Source organism: Lethenteron reissneri, unplaced genomic scaffold (assembly GCF_015708825.2).
Source record: "Lethenteron reissneri isolate LAM-NWPU_2019-01 unplaced genomic scaffold, ASM1570882v1 scaffold_1639, whole genome shotgun sequence".
Classification (NCBI taxonomy): Eukaryota; Metazoa; Chordata; class Hyperoartia; order Petromyzontiformes; family Petromyzontidae; genus Lethenteron; species Lethenteron reissneri.
In genome coordinates, this window is record NW_026891376.1 from 1,356,155 (window position 1) to 1,377,146 (window position 20,992).

Genomic DNA, 20,992 nt, shown 5'->3' on the forward strand with positions numbered 1-20,992 from the left:
CCACGTGATACATTACTCACAATACCCCTACAGTGTTACCATGTGATGCATTACTCACAATACCTCCAGCGTTACCACGTGATTCATTACTCACAATACCCCTACAGTGTTACCACGTGATGCATTACTCATAATACCCCCACGGTGTTACCACGTGATGCATTACTCATAATACCCCCAAGGTGTTACCACGTGATGCATTACTCACAATACCCCTACAGTGTTACCATGTGATGCATTACTCACAATACCCCCCTCCCAGTGTTACCACGTGATACATTGCTCACAATACCCCTACAGTGTTACCACGTGATGCATTACTCATAATACCCCCAAGGTGTTACCACGTGATACATTACTCACAATACCCCTACAGTGTTACCATGTGATGCATTACTCACAATACCTTCAGCGTTACCACGTGATACATTTCTCAATACCCTCACGGTGTTACCACGTGATGCATTACTCACAATACCCCCACAGTGTTACCATGTGATACATTACTCACAATACCCCTCCAGTGTTACCATGTGATGCATTACTCACAATACCCCCCCTCCCAGTGTTACCACGTGATACATTACTCACAATACCCCTACAGTGTTACCACGTGATGCATTACTCATAATACCCCCAAGGTGTTACAACGTGATACATTACTCACAATACCCCTACAGTGTTACCATGTGATGCATTACTCATAATACCTCCAGCGTTACCACGTGATTCATTTCTCACAATACCCCCCCCCCCCAGTGTTACCACGTGATGCATTACTCATAATACCCCCAAGGTGTTACCACGTGATACATTACTCACAATACCCCCACGGTGTTACCACGTGATGCATTACTCATAATACCCCCAAGGTGTTACCACGTGATACATTACTCACAATACCCCTACAGTGTTACCATGTGATGCATTACTCACAATACCTTCAGCGTTACCACGTGATACATTTCTCACAATACCCTCACGGTGTTACCACGTGATGCATTACTCACAATACCCCCACAGTGTTACCATGTGATACATTACTCATAATACCCCTACAGTGTTACCATGTGATGCATTGCTCATAAATTCCAGACAGCATAAGCTGTGCAAATTTCATGACGCCAGAGCTCAGCGTTCGAGACCTTACATATGAAATCGACCTTGCGTATAAGTGATTTAAGGTTGAATGTGCTCGAGTGAAAAACATCCGATTTAGAAAAAAAATCTCGCCACGTTCATTCTTAAGGATTTTGTTCAGTCAGATAGTCGTATAATTGTAAAAGTATTCTAAAGTTGTGTTGCCTCATCACGTGTTTCATTAGTGAAATATTTACAATGTAAGTTTGTGTAAATTCAAGGAAACCTTTTGAGATTGTTGAATAAGGAAACGCTCAGGTAAATCAATATTGCTGAGCCGAACCAACAGAGTAAAAATTGAGTGCTTGCTAGATAACGTTTTTGTGACATTCCCTACAAATTCCATACATTCCGTACATTTCGTTGCTTATAATCGACGAATATTTGTGACAGCAATGCCCACAAAGAAGAGACCAATTTTTTTTTTATCAAACTCAAATCAACACAAAAGTTAAAAGCTGTCACGAGCCGAACAATCGGAAGAGCAAAGACAAGCACGTGAAGTGCACAAAACTCAACAAGCTGTTCGACGATGCAACGAGACTGCTGAAGAGACCAACGAGCGCCGAACGTCAGAACGCCTACGAGCTTCAAACTCGAGAGCTATTGAAAGCGAGGAGCAGCGACAGCAACGAATTCAAAGTGATTTAAATGCTCACCAGAACCGAATTTTGGCTGAAACTGTTGAAGCTCACAAATATCGACTCCAGCAGGAGAGAATTCGACAAGGCGCCTCACGGGCAAGAAACTGGCTATATTTGAAGGACAAAGCATTCAATTATGATCCTGAATTGGATTATTCAAACTTTCCTCCAATTGTCATTGGTAGCATGACTTTGAAGTGCACTTTTTGCAATGCGCTAAAGTGTGAAGGCGAGACACCAGGATCGTGCTGTTCCGGTCGAAAGATTTGGTTGCCAGAGCTTCCGGAATTGCCAGAGCCATTGCAGAGCCTTATGAATGGTGATCATCCAAAGTCGAAATAATTTCTAAGCCTGATCCGCAAATACAATTGCAATTTTCAAATGACTTCGTTTGGAACATCTATGCCTATGCCTCAGTCAAATGGATTCATGCCAACTTTTAAAATTCAAGGTCAAGTGTTCCACAAGGCTGGCTCTCTCCCATCGCTGCCCAACGAAGAGTCAAAATTCCTACAAATTTACTTTCCTGGCGACAAAGAAACTGATGCGCAACGTAGTTGTGCTGTGATTCCTGGCACCAACAAAAGTTTGATGGCTTCCTTGTAAAAGATGCTGCACGAAAACAATCACTACTTTCAGCAATTCAAAATGGCACTTGATAATAATCCAAGTGAAGACCTAAAGATCGTCATTAAGGCAAACAAGAAACCAGCACAAGGCCATGCACGTGTTTTTAATGCACTGGTAGTCAATGAAGTCGCCATCATCATTGCTGGAAATGATTTTTAAATACGCGATATTGTTTTGACTATGCGTAACAATGACCTTAAGAGTGTTTCCGAGACACACATTTCGTATGATGCCTTGCAATATTCGCTGATGTTTTCATGAGGCGAGGACGGATATGGCATCAACATCCATCAAGTTCAGCCAGGAACGTCAAATAGAGCCAACAAAATGGTGTTTGCAATGTCGTACTACGCCTATCGATTGATGGTACGATCGAATGAGAACCGATTGCTAAATTACCGACAGTTACTGCATCAATATTTGGTTGACATGTATGCCAAGATTGAGACGGAAAGATTGCTCTTCATCCGATTGAACCAAAAAAGGTTTCGTGTCGATTATTACATTCACTTGAAAGATGCGATTGTGAACAATGGCAATGCAGAAAATCACGGTAAGTTTTTTGTTATTTTGTTATTTTCTTTGAACCTATCTACGTGACTTTACCGAAAGACCCAATAATAGGTTAGTGATTTTGCCATCACCATATACCGGAGGGCCACGAAACATGCATGAATATGCACAAGACGCCATCACCTCCATTCGTCATGGAGGCAAGCCGTCATTATTTATCACGTACACGTTCAATCCGAATTGCAAAGAGAAGGAAGATAATTTGATTAACGGCCAATCAAAAACGGACCGACATGATTTGGTGCAAGAATTTTCCAGCAGAAGCTCATCAAAATCATTAATGTTCTCATCAAAGGTGACGTTTTTGGCTCGTTTAAATATTGGCTTTATTCCATCGAGTGGCAAAGGAGAGGTCTTCCACATGCACACATTTTGATGTGGTTGACGAATGGACTCAAAACAAATCAAATCGACGAAATCATCTCTGCAGAAATTCCAAATCCCGACACCGATAAGAAGCTTCACGACATCGTCATTAAAGACATGGTACATGGTCCTTGCGGCGCTTTGAATTGGCAGTCTCCATGCATGATCGATAAGATGTGCAGCAAGATATTTCTGCGTCAATTCAAAAGGAAATGCAAACATTAACAGATGGCTACCCATTGTGTCGTCGCCGAAAACCTGAAGACAGACAAACGACAACCATCAAAATGAAGTCGGAGGATGTGGAAATTGATAATCGCTGGATCGTTCCATACAGTCCTTTGCTTCTGAAGATGTTCGATGCCCACATCAACGTTGAGTGCTGCAACTCAGTGAAATCGATTAAATACATCCTCACGTATGTCCACAAGGGATCCGATCAAGGAGTATTTACTATGCCACGTAACATTGTGGAAATTGATGAAATCTCGGAAGACCAAACAGGCCGGTACATCTCCAGTAATGAAGCGACATGGCGCATTTTCGGATTTCCGATCCACGAATGATACCTAACAGTCATGCATCTTCGTGTTCACCTCGAAAATGGTCAGCGCATCTATTTTAATCAAGGCAATTTGCTAAATATTCCGGCCAATCCACAAAACACAACAGGGACAGGATTCTTCGAGCTATGCAAAACAGACAATTTTGCAAAAACACTGCTCTATTGCGAAGTTCTGATGTATTACACATGGGACAAGTCAAAGAAAATCTTCAGTCGACGCAAACAAGGTGCAATTGTTGCAGGACATGTCGGAATTCTATCTGGCGACGCTCTAGGCCATGTTTACACAGTCCACATGAGAAACTTCGATTGCTACTACTTGAGAATGTTGTTGCACGAAGAAAAAGGCCCAACTTGCTTCAAGGATCTCCGAACAGTCGATGGAGTTGAGCACAACACGTGTCATGCAGCTTGCCTGGCATTGAGACTACTGGAGAACGACAATCAATGGGACGAGACATTGAAGGAAGCGAAGGAATCGGATTCACGATCAAAAATCAGAACTCTCTTCGCAATCATCCTGTTGTTTTGTGAACCATCAAATCCTAAAGTACTTTGGGAGAGCCACAAAGACTGCATGTCTGAAGACATTTTGAAAATGACTTTGGAATTCACTGATAACATTTATAATGAGGCACTTATGATCATTGAAGATAAATTTTGGAGATGATTGTAAAGTCTTTGTCGGAAATCGGCATGAAAAGTCCTTCACGACAGAAAGCAGTGAACATGACTCGAGAAATGCTTTGAGAGTTGTCATATGACTCTGACAAAATGCTGGATTACGTCACGTTGAACGAGCCACTGTTGAATGCAGAGCAACAAGCAATTTATCAAAAGGTTCTACGACGACATTACAACAACGAAGGCGGAGTAATTTTCATCGATGTACCTGGAAGAACCTGAAATACTTTTTTTAATAAATTTGTTGCTAGCCCGCATCAGAGGAGAAAAGAAAATTGCACTTGCTGTTGCATCTTCTGGCATCGCTGCAACGTTGATGACTGGAGGACGAACAGTGCATTCAACGCTTCAAATCCCGATTGACTTGGTCCATAATGAAGCGCCCGTTTGCAACATCAAGAAAGGAAGTGGAAAGGCCAAAGTACTGTTAGAAGCTAAAGCGTTATTCTGGGATGAAATATCGATGATGCATAAGCACGGATTTGAGGCAGTCAACAGAACACTGCAAGATATTCGTGGCAACAAAAATCTTATGGGCGGTTTGATTGTTGTCCTTGCTGGTGATCTTCGCCAAACGTTACCAGTGATTCCAAAAGGCACGATGGTTTATGAAATCAAAGCCTGCCTGAACTCATTACAGCTTTGGAGAGACGTCACAACAATGAAGCTCACGACCAACATGAGAGTTTACCAATCTGATATCTATGAATCCAAGAATTAATCTGATTATTTGCTCAACATTGGCAACGGCAAGGAAGCAACAAGTGAAACTGGACAAATCAAGCTCTCCGAAGAATTCTGCAAAATTTGTCTTACTCTGAGGAGTCTCATCAATTGCGTGTATCCAAACATTGGAGCAAATCTTCTGAATCGCAAATGACTTAAGGCACGTGCAATTCAGACACCACTAAACGTCAAAGTCGATAAAATCAACAAATCTATTCAAGTGTAATAACACGCTGGAGACGGCTTGTAGAATCCGTCCTTTTATTTCACTTCTTGCAGTTCACAAACACTCCCCGTTGCTGGCAGGCAACGGGAAGTGGGCAGACAGCCACCAGAGACACCCCACCACGTGGCACCCGGAGCCCCACTCGCGCGTGGCCTCTCTCTCTCTTTTTGTTCCGTGTCTGACCCCGTGTCTCTCCTCTCTCCCCTTATTTAACGCCTGGGTCACGTGGTACACTCCAGCCAATCCTCAATAGCCTGCGCCGAATGTTCCAGATCCCCCATCAACTCCCGGGACCACGCCCCCGACTTGTCTTCCCATTGGCTGAGGCCAAGACCAACGAAACCAATCACCTTGCAGACATCCCGTGATCACGCCGAGGCCATGCTCCCAGGCTCTCCCCCCATTGGCTGTAAAGCAGGACCGGCAAAGCCGATCACCACGTGAATCTGACATAGGCTCTTATTACACAAGAAATGATTCAAGCACTTTCACAAACATTATTCTCCATTGACAAATGTATGAATGAAGACTAAGCGACAAGCTATCCGGTAGAATTTTTGAATTATTTGAATCCAAACGGAATTCCACCACACAAATTAGTGCTGAAAGTTGGATCTCCCATCATGCTGTGAAAAAAATTGGATCCACCGAAACTGTGTCACGGATCAAGACTGACGGTGAAGGCATTAAATGCTCATGTCATCGAGGCATCGATTCTAACTGTTCCAATTGAAGCCGAGCACGTCTTCATTCCAAGGATTCCATTGAATCCAACTGATTTGTCATTTTCATTCAAACGATTACAATTTCCTGTTCGGCTTTCATTTGCAATAACCATTAATAAATCGCAGGGTCAGTCACTTAAAGTTACGGGCTTGGATTTGACAGACGAATGCTTCTCACATGGACAGCTGTATGTTGGAATGTCAAGAGCAAAGGATCCAACAAAATTATACATTGTCACTGATGAAGAAACAAAAACCAAAAATGTTGTGTACGGCCAAGTGTTTAAATAATCACACTATGAATAAGACAAGAATCCAAGTCCCGGGCGAAGCCAGGTAGTAAAGCTAGTGGACCATAATTAGTGAATCAGTCACTCACCACCCATAGTTAGAGTGGCGGTCACACAAGTCGATGGTCACGGCCATGAAGGTTTTTGGCATTTGCGAGTTCGGGGAGAAACCGTAGTCTGCAGACTGGTGCCAGCGAATGCGTGGATACGAGTCCGTGTCGTCATCTGGGTCACTGGTGGAGATCTAAAGACAAGGGGAGACAGACACCCGGAGAACAATATGGGTAAAGAGATATGGGGAAAGAGAAACGAGGAGAGAACTGTTGAGAGATATGGGAAGAGAGACAGCGAGGGAGAAGAGACAGGGAAAGATACGTAGAGACAGACATGGGGTCAACGATGTTGAACGAGATGGGATAAAGGCCTTGGGGCGAGATACAGAAATAATGATTATAAGGATGAACCAATATTATAAACACTCGTGTCATTTTGTATTGCCATTAGGGGCTCACCCAAGAGAAACCAGGCCACATTGATGAACGGGATTCCCAAAAGTTGATGACAAAAAACAAGCACGTAAAAATAACCCTTTTCAGCCATGGTGATAAAGTCATACACTTAAATCATGCTGATCATTATCATTTACCGGCAATGGTCAATCCACTTACCTGCGCAAATCCAAAGGGCAGAAGCGGGTCTGTGTTGCCATTGGTGGCTGTGTAGAATTCCTGACGCCAGTCGTTAATCATGGCTGGGAAGCTGCAGTTGTAGAGGTCAGTGTTGTATCCAGTGTTTCTCTCACCTGCTCAAGGAACAAGAAATAGAGAAGTGCATGTACACGGTGGCACTTGCTTACAACACCGCAATATCTCAAAGAGCCTTATATTAACATTTCAACCATCTCATTGCCCCGCAACAGTCGACCCTCGGGGACCAAACCGTTTCAGTTGTCCCTGTAGGACTCAAGGTGAAAGCAGCACCGGTCTGTAAATTGTCAAAGACTCATGCAAGAATCTCATAGACTCATAGGGAGATCCATAGACTCACACAGATATACAGCCAGACCTCAGCATTCAATATTCGTTTCTGGAGAAGTTAGCACTAATTGATGCAGCACTAAAGGTATCATTATACATTGTATACTACATGGGGATGTGTTTCCGGACAGCATTATTTCTTACGTATGAGCAATATATGAGGGCTTCATTGGGGTAGAAGTAATATTACTTAAAATACAGATGGTAAAAAAAAATTCATAAGTAAAATAATAATACAATTTAACATCAGTAAGTATTATGTACTCTACTTGTACAAGGGAGCGGTGGGATACGAGGTTGGGGAAGCTGCTGAGCTGCCAGTCCAGGAATTTCTCAAAGACCCCCAGGACCTCCGTAATCTTAGTGATGCCCTCTGTGTAAATTTATGTGGTGAGGTTTATTGTAGGTGAATCCTGAGACTCTTTATCACCTGGCTAAACAAATCGATTTGGTGCGATCAGGGCAGAGCCAGGCCATGCTGGGAGCATGAATGGAGCCAAGAGTGGGTGGCTCGAGGCTGCCGGTTCTGGGAATGGACTCAATTCGTCGTTGCTTTCGTCTCGTCGCCGTCGTCGCTGCCATCTCCGCTAGATATTGTGCTTTGAAGGATAGTAGTTGACTATCTCAGTCAGCACCGTGAGTGTTAGATGGCTAGCACATAAGTACAGGCGAGCTCCTGTGGAGAGTGTGCGGACGAGACCGTGAAAGTTGTTAATAAAGAAAGTGCCTCATAGAAACTTTGTCTCTGAATCGTTGACACTACACTTGTGAGCAATGTTTAGATATTTTTATTAACATTTATTGGAAGCATTTTATCCAAATCAAAGAGCGCTTTTACGATTAGGTATTCTACGGGGTTGCGCTCAGCCCAAGTCTACCTGTACATACACGGAGACCCATACACTCACACAATAACAATTTAACATTTTAAGGCACATTTTGGGAGCTGAACCAGTAGCTCCTGGACCCATTTGGAATACAGGAGGTTTGGTGGGCTGGTTCTGTCTCCACCTCAAGAGGTGGACAGTGTCCTCCTCCACTCATGGTAGGAAGCTGAACTAAAGAATGAAGGGGCATTGAAAAGTGGTTGATCTACGTGGGAAGCAGTGAGTCTTAGGCAAATGCAAGCTGCGAGTTCCAGGAATGGTGGTGGCAGCTTACACTTCTACCAAAGATAGATAGACATAGATGATGACATCTGTGTCATCAGCTGGGCAAGACTTATGAGTTTGATGCATTATATGTCCTGTCCCAGGTGCTGGCTAAAGTGCCCCCTTGGGATAAAAGCATCTTATTTGGTGACTTTAATGCGATTACTTGGGCAGAAGTGATTGGGAGGCATGGGCCAGATCAGCTGAAAAACAACGGTAAGAGAATGTGAGACTTCTTGTGCAGCCCATGGCCTTGTAATCACCAACACGCTGTTCTAGCATTGGTGCATTCACATGCCATGGATGTATGCCGGGTCAAAGAAAGAACAACTGGTGGACTATATAGTGATGGAACAGTGAATTAGGCCCATTTCCTTGACACCAAATTACCATCTCTGGAGCTAATCTGCCAACTCACAAACCACTTTAACATAGAGGCTTTTGTTACCAATATTATAATAGATGAGAAATCACTCTTTACTCCCATCAAAACCTAAGCTGCAGCACCCAAAAATGGAAAGAGAGTGATCTCGAATCCAAGAGAATGTATGTTTTGATTATTTGATAATTCCTGTAAAGTGCTCGGGAGGGTTAACTCCTTAGCTGAAATAACATACTGGGGCGAGGTGAGGTTGACCCTGTTTGGGTTGCTGTCTCAATATTGGAGGAAATAGCCATCTCATGTGAGTGGCGCCGTCGTGCCATCTGTTGAATAAGTACAAATATAGATCCAGAGCCTAAAACCATGTAAAACACCAGGCAGAGATGACTTCTCAAGTGAACTTCTGAGGGAGATTGGCTATTGTGTGCAGGCTGCCCTATTGATATCATTACAAGTGCTGATATTACAAAATGGGTTTCACAGGATTGGAAGGATGCCATTGACCCTCTACTCATTTATTAACTACCTTTATCGTGGTGGGAAGGCCCAGGTAAAGCTGCATGGCCGGTAGTCAAAGTGATTCCCTGTTCACCTTGGGATGCAACAGTAATTTATTCTGGCCCCTACACTATTTTACATCTTTGATGACACAGTTTGGGAATCGTTCCATTGCTTTACAGATACATCTCTATCTGGTATAGATACAATGGGAGGTGGTTTAATCCCCAATTGCAGGAAAGGGGTGGTGGCCTATTTGTCAACCATGTTATGTATGTTGATGATCTCGTGGTTGGTGCTCACTCTGAGGAGTTGGAGACTGGTGCTAACCGTGGAGTGTGCCACTCAGAGGTGTGACCTTACCATCAGCCTGACTAAAACAAAGCACCTGCCTAGGTATTTTATTTATGTAATACTCCACTCGCTGAACTTCATATGAGTATTCAGGTACTTGTAGAGAGATTGGAGGAGTTGCCTTATTTGGGCAGTGTGCTTATGACAAGCTTCGGTTTGGCAGCAGAGGTATCACTTGGAATCAGTCGAATAGCCTTATCGTATTATCAGCTGCTTTAACGCCGTGTGGAAGATATCTGGCCTGTCACTTTATACGAAGTTTTGAGTCTTCTTGGCCACAATTATGACGTCTTTTCTACATACTTGTGAAATGTGGACTTCTTTAACATCTGCACTTGACCAAGAACCTTCTATTTTGTGGGATTAAAGAAGTTACATGGGCACGGCACAGGCTAGAGAAGTGGTGGACTGATGTGGTGTGAGAGAATTTGGGGCTGATTACTGATACCAGCAGTGTCAATATCGGCCCATATGGAGGAGGCTATTTAATGATGCTAATGGGTAGTTTAAATCAGTTGCCTTCCAACAACAGAGATTATTAGATTGATGGTCACAACAATGAGCGCAATGCTGGGTAGCTAAACTGCAGCAAGTAGGCACAATGGGCAGCATAGGTGGTGCCGATCATCTCAGTAAACCCATAACACCTGGACCTGTCCCGTAACCTACCAACGAGCCACTGACACTTATTGTGATAGTCTGAAAGTGCTCCTAGCCTGGCAAAAGCGCTGTGGCAATGTCACTGCCATTAAGTGGCAAATGGCAACTGTTGTTGTGTATGTATGAGTGTATGCATGTATATGTGTTGATGTCACTGACCTTGGTACCAGATTACCCCTTTGAGGCTCATTTTGAGCAGAGGGTTAATCATTGCGTTCCACAGCACGGTCGGTTCCAGTTGATCACTACACTCAAAGACAAAGACAAATATCCCTGATGTAGCCTAGATAAACTGTTGGGACAAGTGCTGTTATAGCAAGCTCATGATGAGGTGACGTGGCCAGTACCACACTGATAAGCTTAAAAAGATTAGATAGACTGCGAAAAGGCTTATACTTTGCTCTTCATAGACATTCAGTAGAGCATAAACTATGTAAAACATTATTACATTTTTTGTTTTATATGTGTAATATAGTAATTACGGCGGGAGACCACTTGACGGGTAGCACACTTTTATTAACATCTACTTAGTTACATTAACACGTGTAGCCGAACTACAGCCTATGCTACGCGTTCCAACCCGGCTACACAGACACGGGCTCTCCGGCCCCGTAGCTTCCAGGGGAACTCGCAGACCCACCCTAGCTGGGGTATGGGTCCCGACCACTGGGTTCCACAGCCCGGCCCTCACAAGGACGTCCGGCCGCGGGTCCCATGGTCTCGCCTCTGAGCCACACAGGGTCCCGACCCTTACAAGGACAGCGGGGCTAGGGGTCTCAGGGACCTATCTCTTCCTCCTCCGTCTTCTGTCTTCACTGGTTGCCAACTCCCCGAGTGCTGCTGCACATCGCCCTATATAGCCCTCCGCTCCAGGGGGCGGGGCCTATGCGGACCGCGATGTGGACACCTGCCTGCGGACCGCGATGTAGCCACACCCGACGCGCTCTCACACGATCCCCCCCCCTGCCAGCACGTACCGCCACTACATATGCACACGCCTTGATGTGTACATATATAATTTGGGCAAAAGGTCCAATGTCCTAAAATTGTCTTGAGTCATTCAATTGCCTCTGATATCTCTTTTGCACTGGAAAACCGAGTCGTGTTGCTAACGTAAACAGCAATTAACGATTTAAAGCTTTCGTGACTGCAGGGATTCATATTTACGACGTTTCGGCCACAACACAAGCAGCCGTGTTGTGGCCGAAACGTCGTGAGAATTTTATTTTATTATGTTTTATTTTTAATATTTTATTATTTCCCTTCTACGTGACTTTACCGAAAAAACCAAGAATATAGCAATGAACGAGTTGTAATGCGTGTAGATAACGTGGTAATGCCATGTCCACATGACGTACTGCCTGATATCTCATTCAATGAATGAGTGGAAGACGCGTGGAGATGATGTGATGACACCGTGTCCTCACTGTGCACTGACTGACGTCACATGCAATGCGTGTGCGGAGATGCCTCTAGATAATGCTTGGCCCCAAGCCAGACGAAGATGTGTTGTGAGGGCAGCGTATCAAAATTTGGCTCTAGCGCGACATGGCAAATAGCCTTTAAACAACAAGAGCAGCTGCAACAGCAGCAGCAACAAAATAATAGTAACACCAGCAGCAAATAGAGCAACAAGAGCAGCAACAACAACAAGAGCAACAACAGCAGCAACAACAACAATCACAGCAGCAACAAAAGCAGCAACAACCCCTTGGAATGATGATGCTGCAACTTCTGCTTATGCTGCTGCTACCCAGATGTCTGTAGTCGGGCCCTGCTCTCACGGGACCCGACTGAGTGAGACGAGCGGTCTGGTCAAGGAATGCCTCCCCTCTTCCCTGGAAAATGGGGGGCCATACCGAGTACTACTCTTGGCTTGGATCAATTCTATCCCATCCAAACGCCACTGATGCTGCGGTGCGACTCACCAGCAGACTCGGCCTAGCATGGAACGTCCAGAAGGGAGTGCTGATCAGTCCACTTTCTGGTTCAAACTACTCGAGTTCGGCACCCACTACTACGATTTGATGTGGAAATGCTGACTCCTATCCGGCCTTGTTTATCAATTGTTGTCATGCCTCGCACATGTTTGTGCTGCAGATATGGTCAGTTCTTCTTCTGCTCTGCATCCACACGATCACGAAAGAGCACATTCATCGCCATACTGGTGCTTCTTATTCTTTTGTATGGCTGATGTAGGTGCAGAGCAGCAACTACAATTTCACATTCAGGTGGTAAAGCCAGATAATCGCGTGAGGAGCAGCAGAGTGTGTCTCTGTGATGTCTCCTTCGTATTTGTGGATCGGGCATTACGTCATTATGTTGCAATGTCTGTTCTAGATAACCACAGTTTAACACTGGAGCATTTTTAATGTTTAATTCGTGCATCAGGGATCCGCATCTGCCATGTTTTTGCGGATGCGATTTAGGGTGGACCATGAACTTCGTTGAAGATCAAACCCAGGGATCTTCTGCGTTGGGTATTTTACAAGGTGCTTTTTTGTGGGTTATTTTGAACTTCATTCAGCTCTCCAGGCTTCATTTTGGTTGAATTCACACAGTTTGGGGTTAAGCGCATGGGTCCAAAAGGGCTTACGTGACTTCAAGCAATGACGAGGGATGTTATTGAGGTCCTGATGAATGGAAAGGTGACTGCTTTCCTCGATTCGCAAGACTTCCCATAGGGTTGCAGCATTGTAACAGATGGGTGAGGGAGAGATGTGTGATAGCACAGGCAACCAGGGTGTTGGCGTCGAATTGAGGGTTCCAATGATACACCGCATTGCAATGTTTAGTTTGACATCAACAAGTCGAGTGTGACTACTTTTAGTCCAAACTGGTGCACAGTATTCGACTACAGAGTACATAAGGGCCATCGTTGATATCCGTAGCATTGGTGCAGAGGTTCCCCAGTGTGTGCTTGTCAGTTGCTGGACGAGGTTGACCTTTGTTTGGTCTTGGCGGCTACCTTTTTCAGGTGGTCATGCAAGATTAGCATAGGTCTAGCTTCACACCGAGATAAGGTGGAGTGGGGTTGTGTTGCATTGTGTTGCTGCAGAAGGTCATTTTATTAGTGTGTTTGGTGCTGCTATAATCAAAGTGAAATGCAGTGATTGTTTTTTTGTGATGATTTGGCTTCAGCCTCCATTTCCGGAAATATTCTGCCATGGATTCGATATCGTTGAAAATGGCTGCTTGCGTTGCCATCCGCATTTACAAATTTGCGTGACCCGGTTTGTGACATGTCACTGGTGTCGACATTAAAGAGCGTTGGCATGAGTAATGAACCTTGTGTTAATCCATTGTTGAGTAACCTGGGTGAACTGGCTTTGCCGCTCATATCGACACGGAGTTGGCTATTGCTCAACATAGTCCATATCAATTGCATTATTTGGAGGCAAGCAATGGTCAAACCCTTAATCCAGACTGTGTCGTTGGCCAATGACAAGTCCACAAAGGCTGCGCCGGTCTTGTATTTCTTCTGGAATCCAGTCTCAATGTGCGTCGGAAGGGCCAAAACTTGGTCACTGCAGCTGTGTGTCTAGGCCAGAATCCTGCTTGTTCTTCAGGGATCACTGAATTTATAGGCCGTGCATAGGAGTGATATTGGTCTATAGATTACCTGGTCGTCAGTTGGCTTGCCCGGTTTTGGGAATTGCAATGACTATTAGCCTCCCGACATGCTTTTGGGATGCGTCTGGTTTTCTTCATATTGTTGCACAGGTTTGCCAGCCATTGGAGTCCCCGAGGGCCTAACTGATGGGGGACTTCGGGGGGGGGATACCATCTCAGCCAGCAGCCTTGCCTTTCTTAATTTTATCCAGACCATCACTTCCTCTGTGCTGATGATGGTCGGGTCTTGTGAAGAAATTGAGGCCAATGCCTGGTTTAATTGGCGAGGTACTCTTGCTTTATGTTTTGTCAAGTGGTCCTTTAGTGTTCTTCACTATTTTGGAGGCTATAGAGTCGGGCAGGACTTGTGCGGTCGAGTCTTCTGCTTGGTTAGCAGCACCCAAATGTCGTGGTAGGGAATAGGCATGGTGGCTAGAGTGTGTGAATTCCAGGCCTTCAATGCACTCAATCAACTGCTGATGTCTGACTGAGTCTAAAGACTCTAGCAGGGCCTTTCCAACCTATGGGCTGCCCGACTGGTTGTACTGTTGGAGCAGATCCTGGATCCCTTTTGTCCAGCAGGGAGTGTATTCTTCAGGAAGCTTTGGGCGATGCTGTTCTTGGCAGCTGCAGTAAGGACGCCAAAAAAACGGTAATAACATTCCAGGATCGCCGGAATTCGACTCATTACTCTTTCTACAGCCTCCTTATAGTGGTTCCAGTCAGCTTTGACCAGGTTCAGCCTTGATAATCGTTTTGACTAAATATTGGGGATTTGGATGCCGATGTGGGTGATGATGGCCCTATGTTTACTTTTGGGAAAACTTCAGAGTATTTGGCGGGATACGTCAAGTGTGCTCCCACTTTCATCTTTGGAAACGATGGTGAGGTCCGTGTTGTCATCGCATTTCCAGCGAGCAGAATGTAAAGTTGTTTGCTGCCTGGAATCGAAAACCAGGTGTAGATGTTCAGCAGATATCCCCTCGGTGAGGTTTTCACCGTCAGCCTGACCTACTGCATAACCTCACATTGTATGGCTGTTAAAGTGACCAATGTATAGGGCTCAGATTGGTGCACTTGGGAGTGCTGGCTTTGGCCATTTTGAATTAGGGGCTTTGTACACATTGGTGATGTGCAGTTCCCCCTTGATATACTGCTGCCGAAGTCAGGTATTGAGCCTAACCCTTGACCAGGGCTCCTCAACTTAGGATTAATCAACGCACGCTCCATAGTTCACAAGACTGCACTTATCTCGGATCTGATTAATGACTGTGGACTCGACATATTGGCCATTACCAACACCTGGGTATATGACGACTCACCAGACGTAATTAAGCAATAACGTGATGTGCAAAATGGCATTACCGATTATTCACCCACCCATCACAACGATATCATATAGAGACTGGAAGCGACTTAACCACATGCTTATATTTTATTTCTTATTTTTATATTCAATTTTATGTTATTTCTACCTACGCGACTTTACTGAAAGAACCAAAGAGTGCTTACCGTTTGGACATCTGGTCATCACCGGTGTGTCTAAATCTTGTATTGATGGTTGATTCATTTGCAGATCAGTTCGAAAATGACATCACTGCTGTTCTTCATGAACTCGTGCCCATTCGAATAAGCACAAATAAAATGGGGAAAGTGTGCAGTAACTGGCTGTCACCAGGGGCGATCACTGCTAAGCGGAGGTGGAGGAGGATGATTTCAAGACTGTCCGACTTTCTTGCACAGCCACCTGCATATCTGCCAACCAACTCATTATTGAGTCTCGCAGATTGTTATATTCTCTGCGAATAAATTGTTTGGCTCGTGACCCCCATATTCTGTGACATGTCGTGACGGGTCTGCTGCATTCCAACCCCCATCAACTAGTTAACCTATTTTGCACATTCCTTGCAACATTCTTCACCAATAAAATAGTAATGATCAAGATGCATGTTTCAAACTTGAATGCAATGCAGTCTGCCATCTGAGTTTAATCAACCTGGAACCAATGCAAAACTCGAGACCCTGGCACAAACTTTGGTGGCAGAGATGTCGATGTTCATCACTCCCCTGCCAAATAAGACGTCGCTACGCAACTATATCCACATGTCAATTATCAAATCATGCTCAGACGTGCTTACTTCGCTGATTGTTCACCTGGCAGATATTTAGTTCAGCGCAGCCTTTTCCCCAGACTGGTTAAAAATGGAACTGATAACGCCGCTCCTGAAATAAGTTGGTTTGAGTCATAGTGACTCTGCACACTATCGCCCAATCAAATCTGAGTACGATTTCAAGGGTTATATAGTGCCTTTGTCTGAAGCAGTTACTTCTGCACTTCGCTGCAATGGGCAGATTTAACCCATTGCAGTCGGCATACTGGAAGTTCTGGAGCACTGATATGGCTATATTAAACATCACTGATAACCTCTACAAGATCATGGATGATCAGTGCACTGCAGCATTGGTTGGTCTTGATCTCTGTCTTCGACACTATCAACCATTATATACTCATCAGGCGGCTGAGGTCAAAGTTCAGTGTTTCAGGTATGGCACTGGAGTGGATTAAGTCATACCTACACATCGTCGATCACAGTTCGTAAAGCTGGGTGACGAACTTCATTGCCGATGCCGTGTCTAGTTGGTGTACCACAGGCGACCATCCTCGGGTTCTTCCTAATTTCAACGTGTCTCTCCCATCACCGATGTCATCTTATCGTATGGCACCAAGTGCCATCAATATGCTGATGATACACAATTGTATATCACAGTGAAGTCCAAGTTAGATATGGAGAGCATCGGTAACCTCAAAGATTGCATGTGAGTGGTACACGTGTGTTTTGTACAAAATCGGAAGTTCTAACGGTTGGCACTCAGGCTCAGGTTAAACAAATGTGGGAGGATTAGGTGTGGTGGTTACAGGCTCCAAGATTCAGTTTTCTACTCATCTAAAGAGCCTGCGCACCACACTCAATCAGAAAATGTTGTTTGATCACCACGTGGTCCTAAAATGTTCATATCAGTGCTCGATGATATATTCGACCATGATGTGTCGTGCCATAGCCAACACGGTTGCATGTAGCATAACATCGACATGGCTCGATTATTGCAAGTCAGTACTCTGTGGGACGTCTGGCAATTTACTTTTACCAAGCAGCAGTGTGTACAAAATGATTTGGCCCGTGTCATGATGAGTACTGCAAGATCCAACCATGTCCGTCCAGTGCTCGCCAAGCTGCATTGGCTTCTGGGTGCCGAATGAATACATTATAAAGTTGCACGCATTACACACAAAGCGCTTGCTGCAACTGAACCACAATTCCTTGCTGATCTCATGAAGGAGCATAGACCATCACGCGAACTCTGGTCATCCTCCCAGTGGTTATTTGCTAGCCATCAAACAGAGACAGTCACCGCATCGCATGCTTTCAGACTTGCTTCTGCTGCTGTCTGGAGTGCCCTTCCCTCTGATATTAGGAACCCACTGGAGCTATGCAATTTTATTTCTAGATTGAAAACTAATTTCTTTAAAATTGCCTTTTTTGTTTAGTTTGTTGTCCTTCCCGTGTACCTCTGATTAGCACGGTTGGCTACGAACAATGCAAAAGAAGTTCAACATACATACATAAACAATCACCCATTCACTCTTTGTGATTATATATGCTCCCTATACGGGTCTATGTGTCTTTATACAAGTCAATCGCTCTCTATTACACGTACTTGCTTTGAGGCTGTGCATTCAGTCCGCAGCATGCCAGGGCTCGGGGTGAGGACCAGGATTCGATGGGGGTGCCCCCCCAGCAGGTTTGCACCAACCCCACAGGGACACCCAGAGTGCGATGTAGGTTTCGGCCAAAGAACCAACAGACGGCAGAGAAAACGGTGTATTCTCCTTTGCCCAGGCGGGCTAGACACACAGAGAGACGTAGACATACACAGACATGGTCAACGATTACCTCTGTAACCTCTTAACAATCTGGTAAAGCCAATGCCATTAGCAGGCACCTATTTAGGCTGACACGGCACGTGATGAGGTGGTTGCCTGACAACATGCCCGACTACGCCTTTATCTGCCTAATGCTGATATTAATACAGCACGGCAGGTACTCATTTAACTGTCAGTCTATCTAGGGGAGGTCCAGGACCAGATCAAATATTCACCACCAACGTTGGGTGTAAGCGAAAATTAGTTGCACATTTTTGAGAGCGAATTGGTTGCACAATTGATGTTCTCCGTGTGGATGTGCCTTCAGGTTCCCCCCTAGTTGTGGGACTCATTGCCATTATGAACAAAATAAAATGAAATACGTTCTGGAAATAAATACAAGTGTTAAGACGTTCACACACCAAATAAAGAAAATGCTTTACCCTTTCTGGCACCTCCAATTAGCACAATTGGCTATGCATGGTGCAAAAGAAGTTCAAGACACATAACAACACATACTTGTGACATTTGTGGTTAATTCAGACTTGATGCATTGTAATGGTTGTCTTTTATTTGTTTATCATCTTGATACTGGTGTAGTGAGTCAAACTGAGTCGCAGATGTTGTTCTTTAGAGGCAACCCATTTATTGTAACATCAACACATAACACCAAGATACAGCCTAGGGTGGTGACCACCCAGCTAACTACCCTATACATAGAAGTTACGGATACGAAGGGTCGGGCCTTCACTCGGGTCCCGACCACGTGTTTATGTCTCGTAGAGCTTCCAGCTTGTAGACGTAGAGCTTCACCTTGTAGAATGCAGCGACCCCAATCCCTCTCAGAGACCCGCCTTATATCCGCCACGGGTCGGGGCTGCTCCGCCCTTGGCCCCGCCCACTTTCTAGAGCCTTCCAGCTTCCTCTCGAGAGCTCTCCCCGGACACATGATCACCCCCGAGTCCCCCCACTTGGGGGCCTCTCTGTGGACACTCCAGATCACGTGTCTGCGGGGTCAACCAGAGTGCCTTGGCTCGGGGCAACCCTGCCCCTGGGCTGATACTCTCCTACTCCCCCATGTGGGAGGCCGCACTACATGCTATGTGTAGTGCCCGCGCTATCCCAGCGCACACCAAGCCCCGCTAGGGTTGGTACTACACCCGCCTATGGGGTGTATGCGATGACAGTGCATCGCGTGCCGTGGCCCTCTCAGGCCGGCACCATACAGTGACATTCCCGATGTCACTACACTTGCAAAAAAGGTGCAGTAGATATAACTACTTAACCTAAGCTATTAATATTTTTTCATTTGCATCGTCCTTGTGGCATTCTTTTGTCTATAGCACCGGTGAGACAAAGCCATAAAATATGCTTTTTCTGGTTTAGGCCATTGAATTTCGATGACAATGCATACATGACCAATGCAATTTTGTTTGCATGATTTACTACAAGTATTTGTGGTTAATACACACTTGGTGCCTTGTAATAGGTGTCTATTTTGGGTTTAAACATCTTAACACCTGCATTATTGCCAGAAAAGGTAAAGTCATTTTTATCATCGACAAAATGGCAAAACGGGTCTAATAAATACGAACAATCTTGCTTTAATGCGTTCGTGACTGCAGGAATTCATACACTTTGGGTCTTTCGGTCAAGTCACGTAAATAGAAAATAATAGATCACAACGTTTCGATCGCAACTCAAGCAATCGTCTTCAGGTGAGAGATATACCAAAATCAATAGTGATCCTATAAACCACCTGGTTGCGAAAACCAACAATATCATCACTGATTCGACATCTTTAATCGAACCAACCAAGCGGCTCTCTCTAAAACCCTCTGCTGCTAGACCACCCAGATTTTATGGCTTACCAAAAATCCATAAAGAAGGTACACCACTCCGTCCTATCATCTACATCATTAACTCACACACCTACACACCGGCCCAATTTCTGTCTGACAAGACCACCTCAGCTGTACTTAATTCAGCTCATTTGGTTTCTCTTATTAAAGAAATCTCATTATCTCCAGGTAATTTGCTTGTAAGTTTTGATGTGGTCTCTCTTTTCACCAAAGTTCCTGTGTCTTACACCATTGCAATCATTGAAGATTTGGTCCAACAAGGACTGAATGCTGATGTACCAACCCTGGTGAGACACTGTCTCACCAACACTTACTTTACCTGGAATGGTACATTCTACAAACAAGATGAAGGTACCCCAATGGGTTCTCCCTTATTGCCAGTGGTCACCAATATTTTCATGGAAAAATTTGAGACAGATGTCATCCAGGCATCCACGCTACGTCCTTCCTTGTGGAAGAGATACGTAGATGATACGTTCGTCATCTGGCCACATGGCCCGCTAGCACTGAACCAGTTTTTCAAGCACATAAATCCCAAACACCCAGCCATCAAATTCACCATGTAAGTAGAAAAGGATGGCAAGTTAGCCTTCTTGGATGTTTTAATCGAAAAGAGACCAGATGGATCACTGGGACACTCTGTCTACAGGAAAGCCACCCACATAGATGTCTATCTAAAAACCTGACTCCCACCACCATCCAGCCCAGAATAATTATCTCATCAAATCCCTACACCATAGGGCCCGTTGCACCTCCGACCAGCACCACCTAGCCAGTGACCTGGAGCACGTACACCAATCCTTCAAGATTAATGGATATTCAGACCACACAATCCACAAAGCTGTCACCCCAACCGTGGGGGAAAAAACATCTGAAGACCCAATCAAAACCATCACCTTTCCATACATAGCAGGGGTCACTAAATACAATTCGTGATCTGATCCC

General features: G+C 44.8%; 1 protein-coding gene across 3 annotated transcripts in view; it reads right to left on the minus strand.

The window, feature by feature from the left end:
• Positions 1–20,992, minus strand: part of LOC133362991 (sialate O-acetylesterase-like) — a 60,298-nt gene that overhangs the window by 13,858 nt on the left and 25,448 nt on the right. For all 3 annotated transcript variants that reach the window (XM_061581976.1, XM_061581974.1, XM_061581975.1), the window contains exons 7-10: positions 17,981–18,167; positions 10,811–10,896; positions 7,238–7,371; positions 6,659–6,813 (exon numbers count right to left, since the gene is read on the minus strand). In XM_061581976.1, the coding sequence (XP_061437960.1) occupies positions 6,659–6,813; positions 7,238–7,371; positions 10,811–10,896; positions 17,981–18,167 (562 nt within the window). The remainder of the gene's footprint in view (positions 1–6,658; positions 6,814–7,237; positions 7,372–10,810; positions 10,897–17,980; positions 18,168–20,992) is intronic.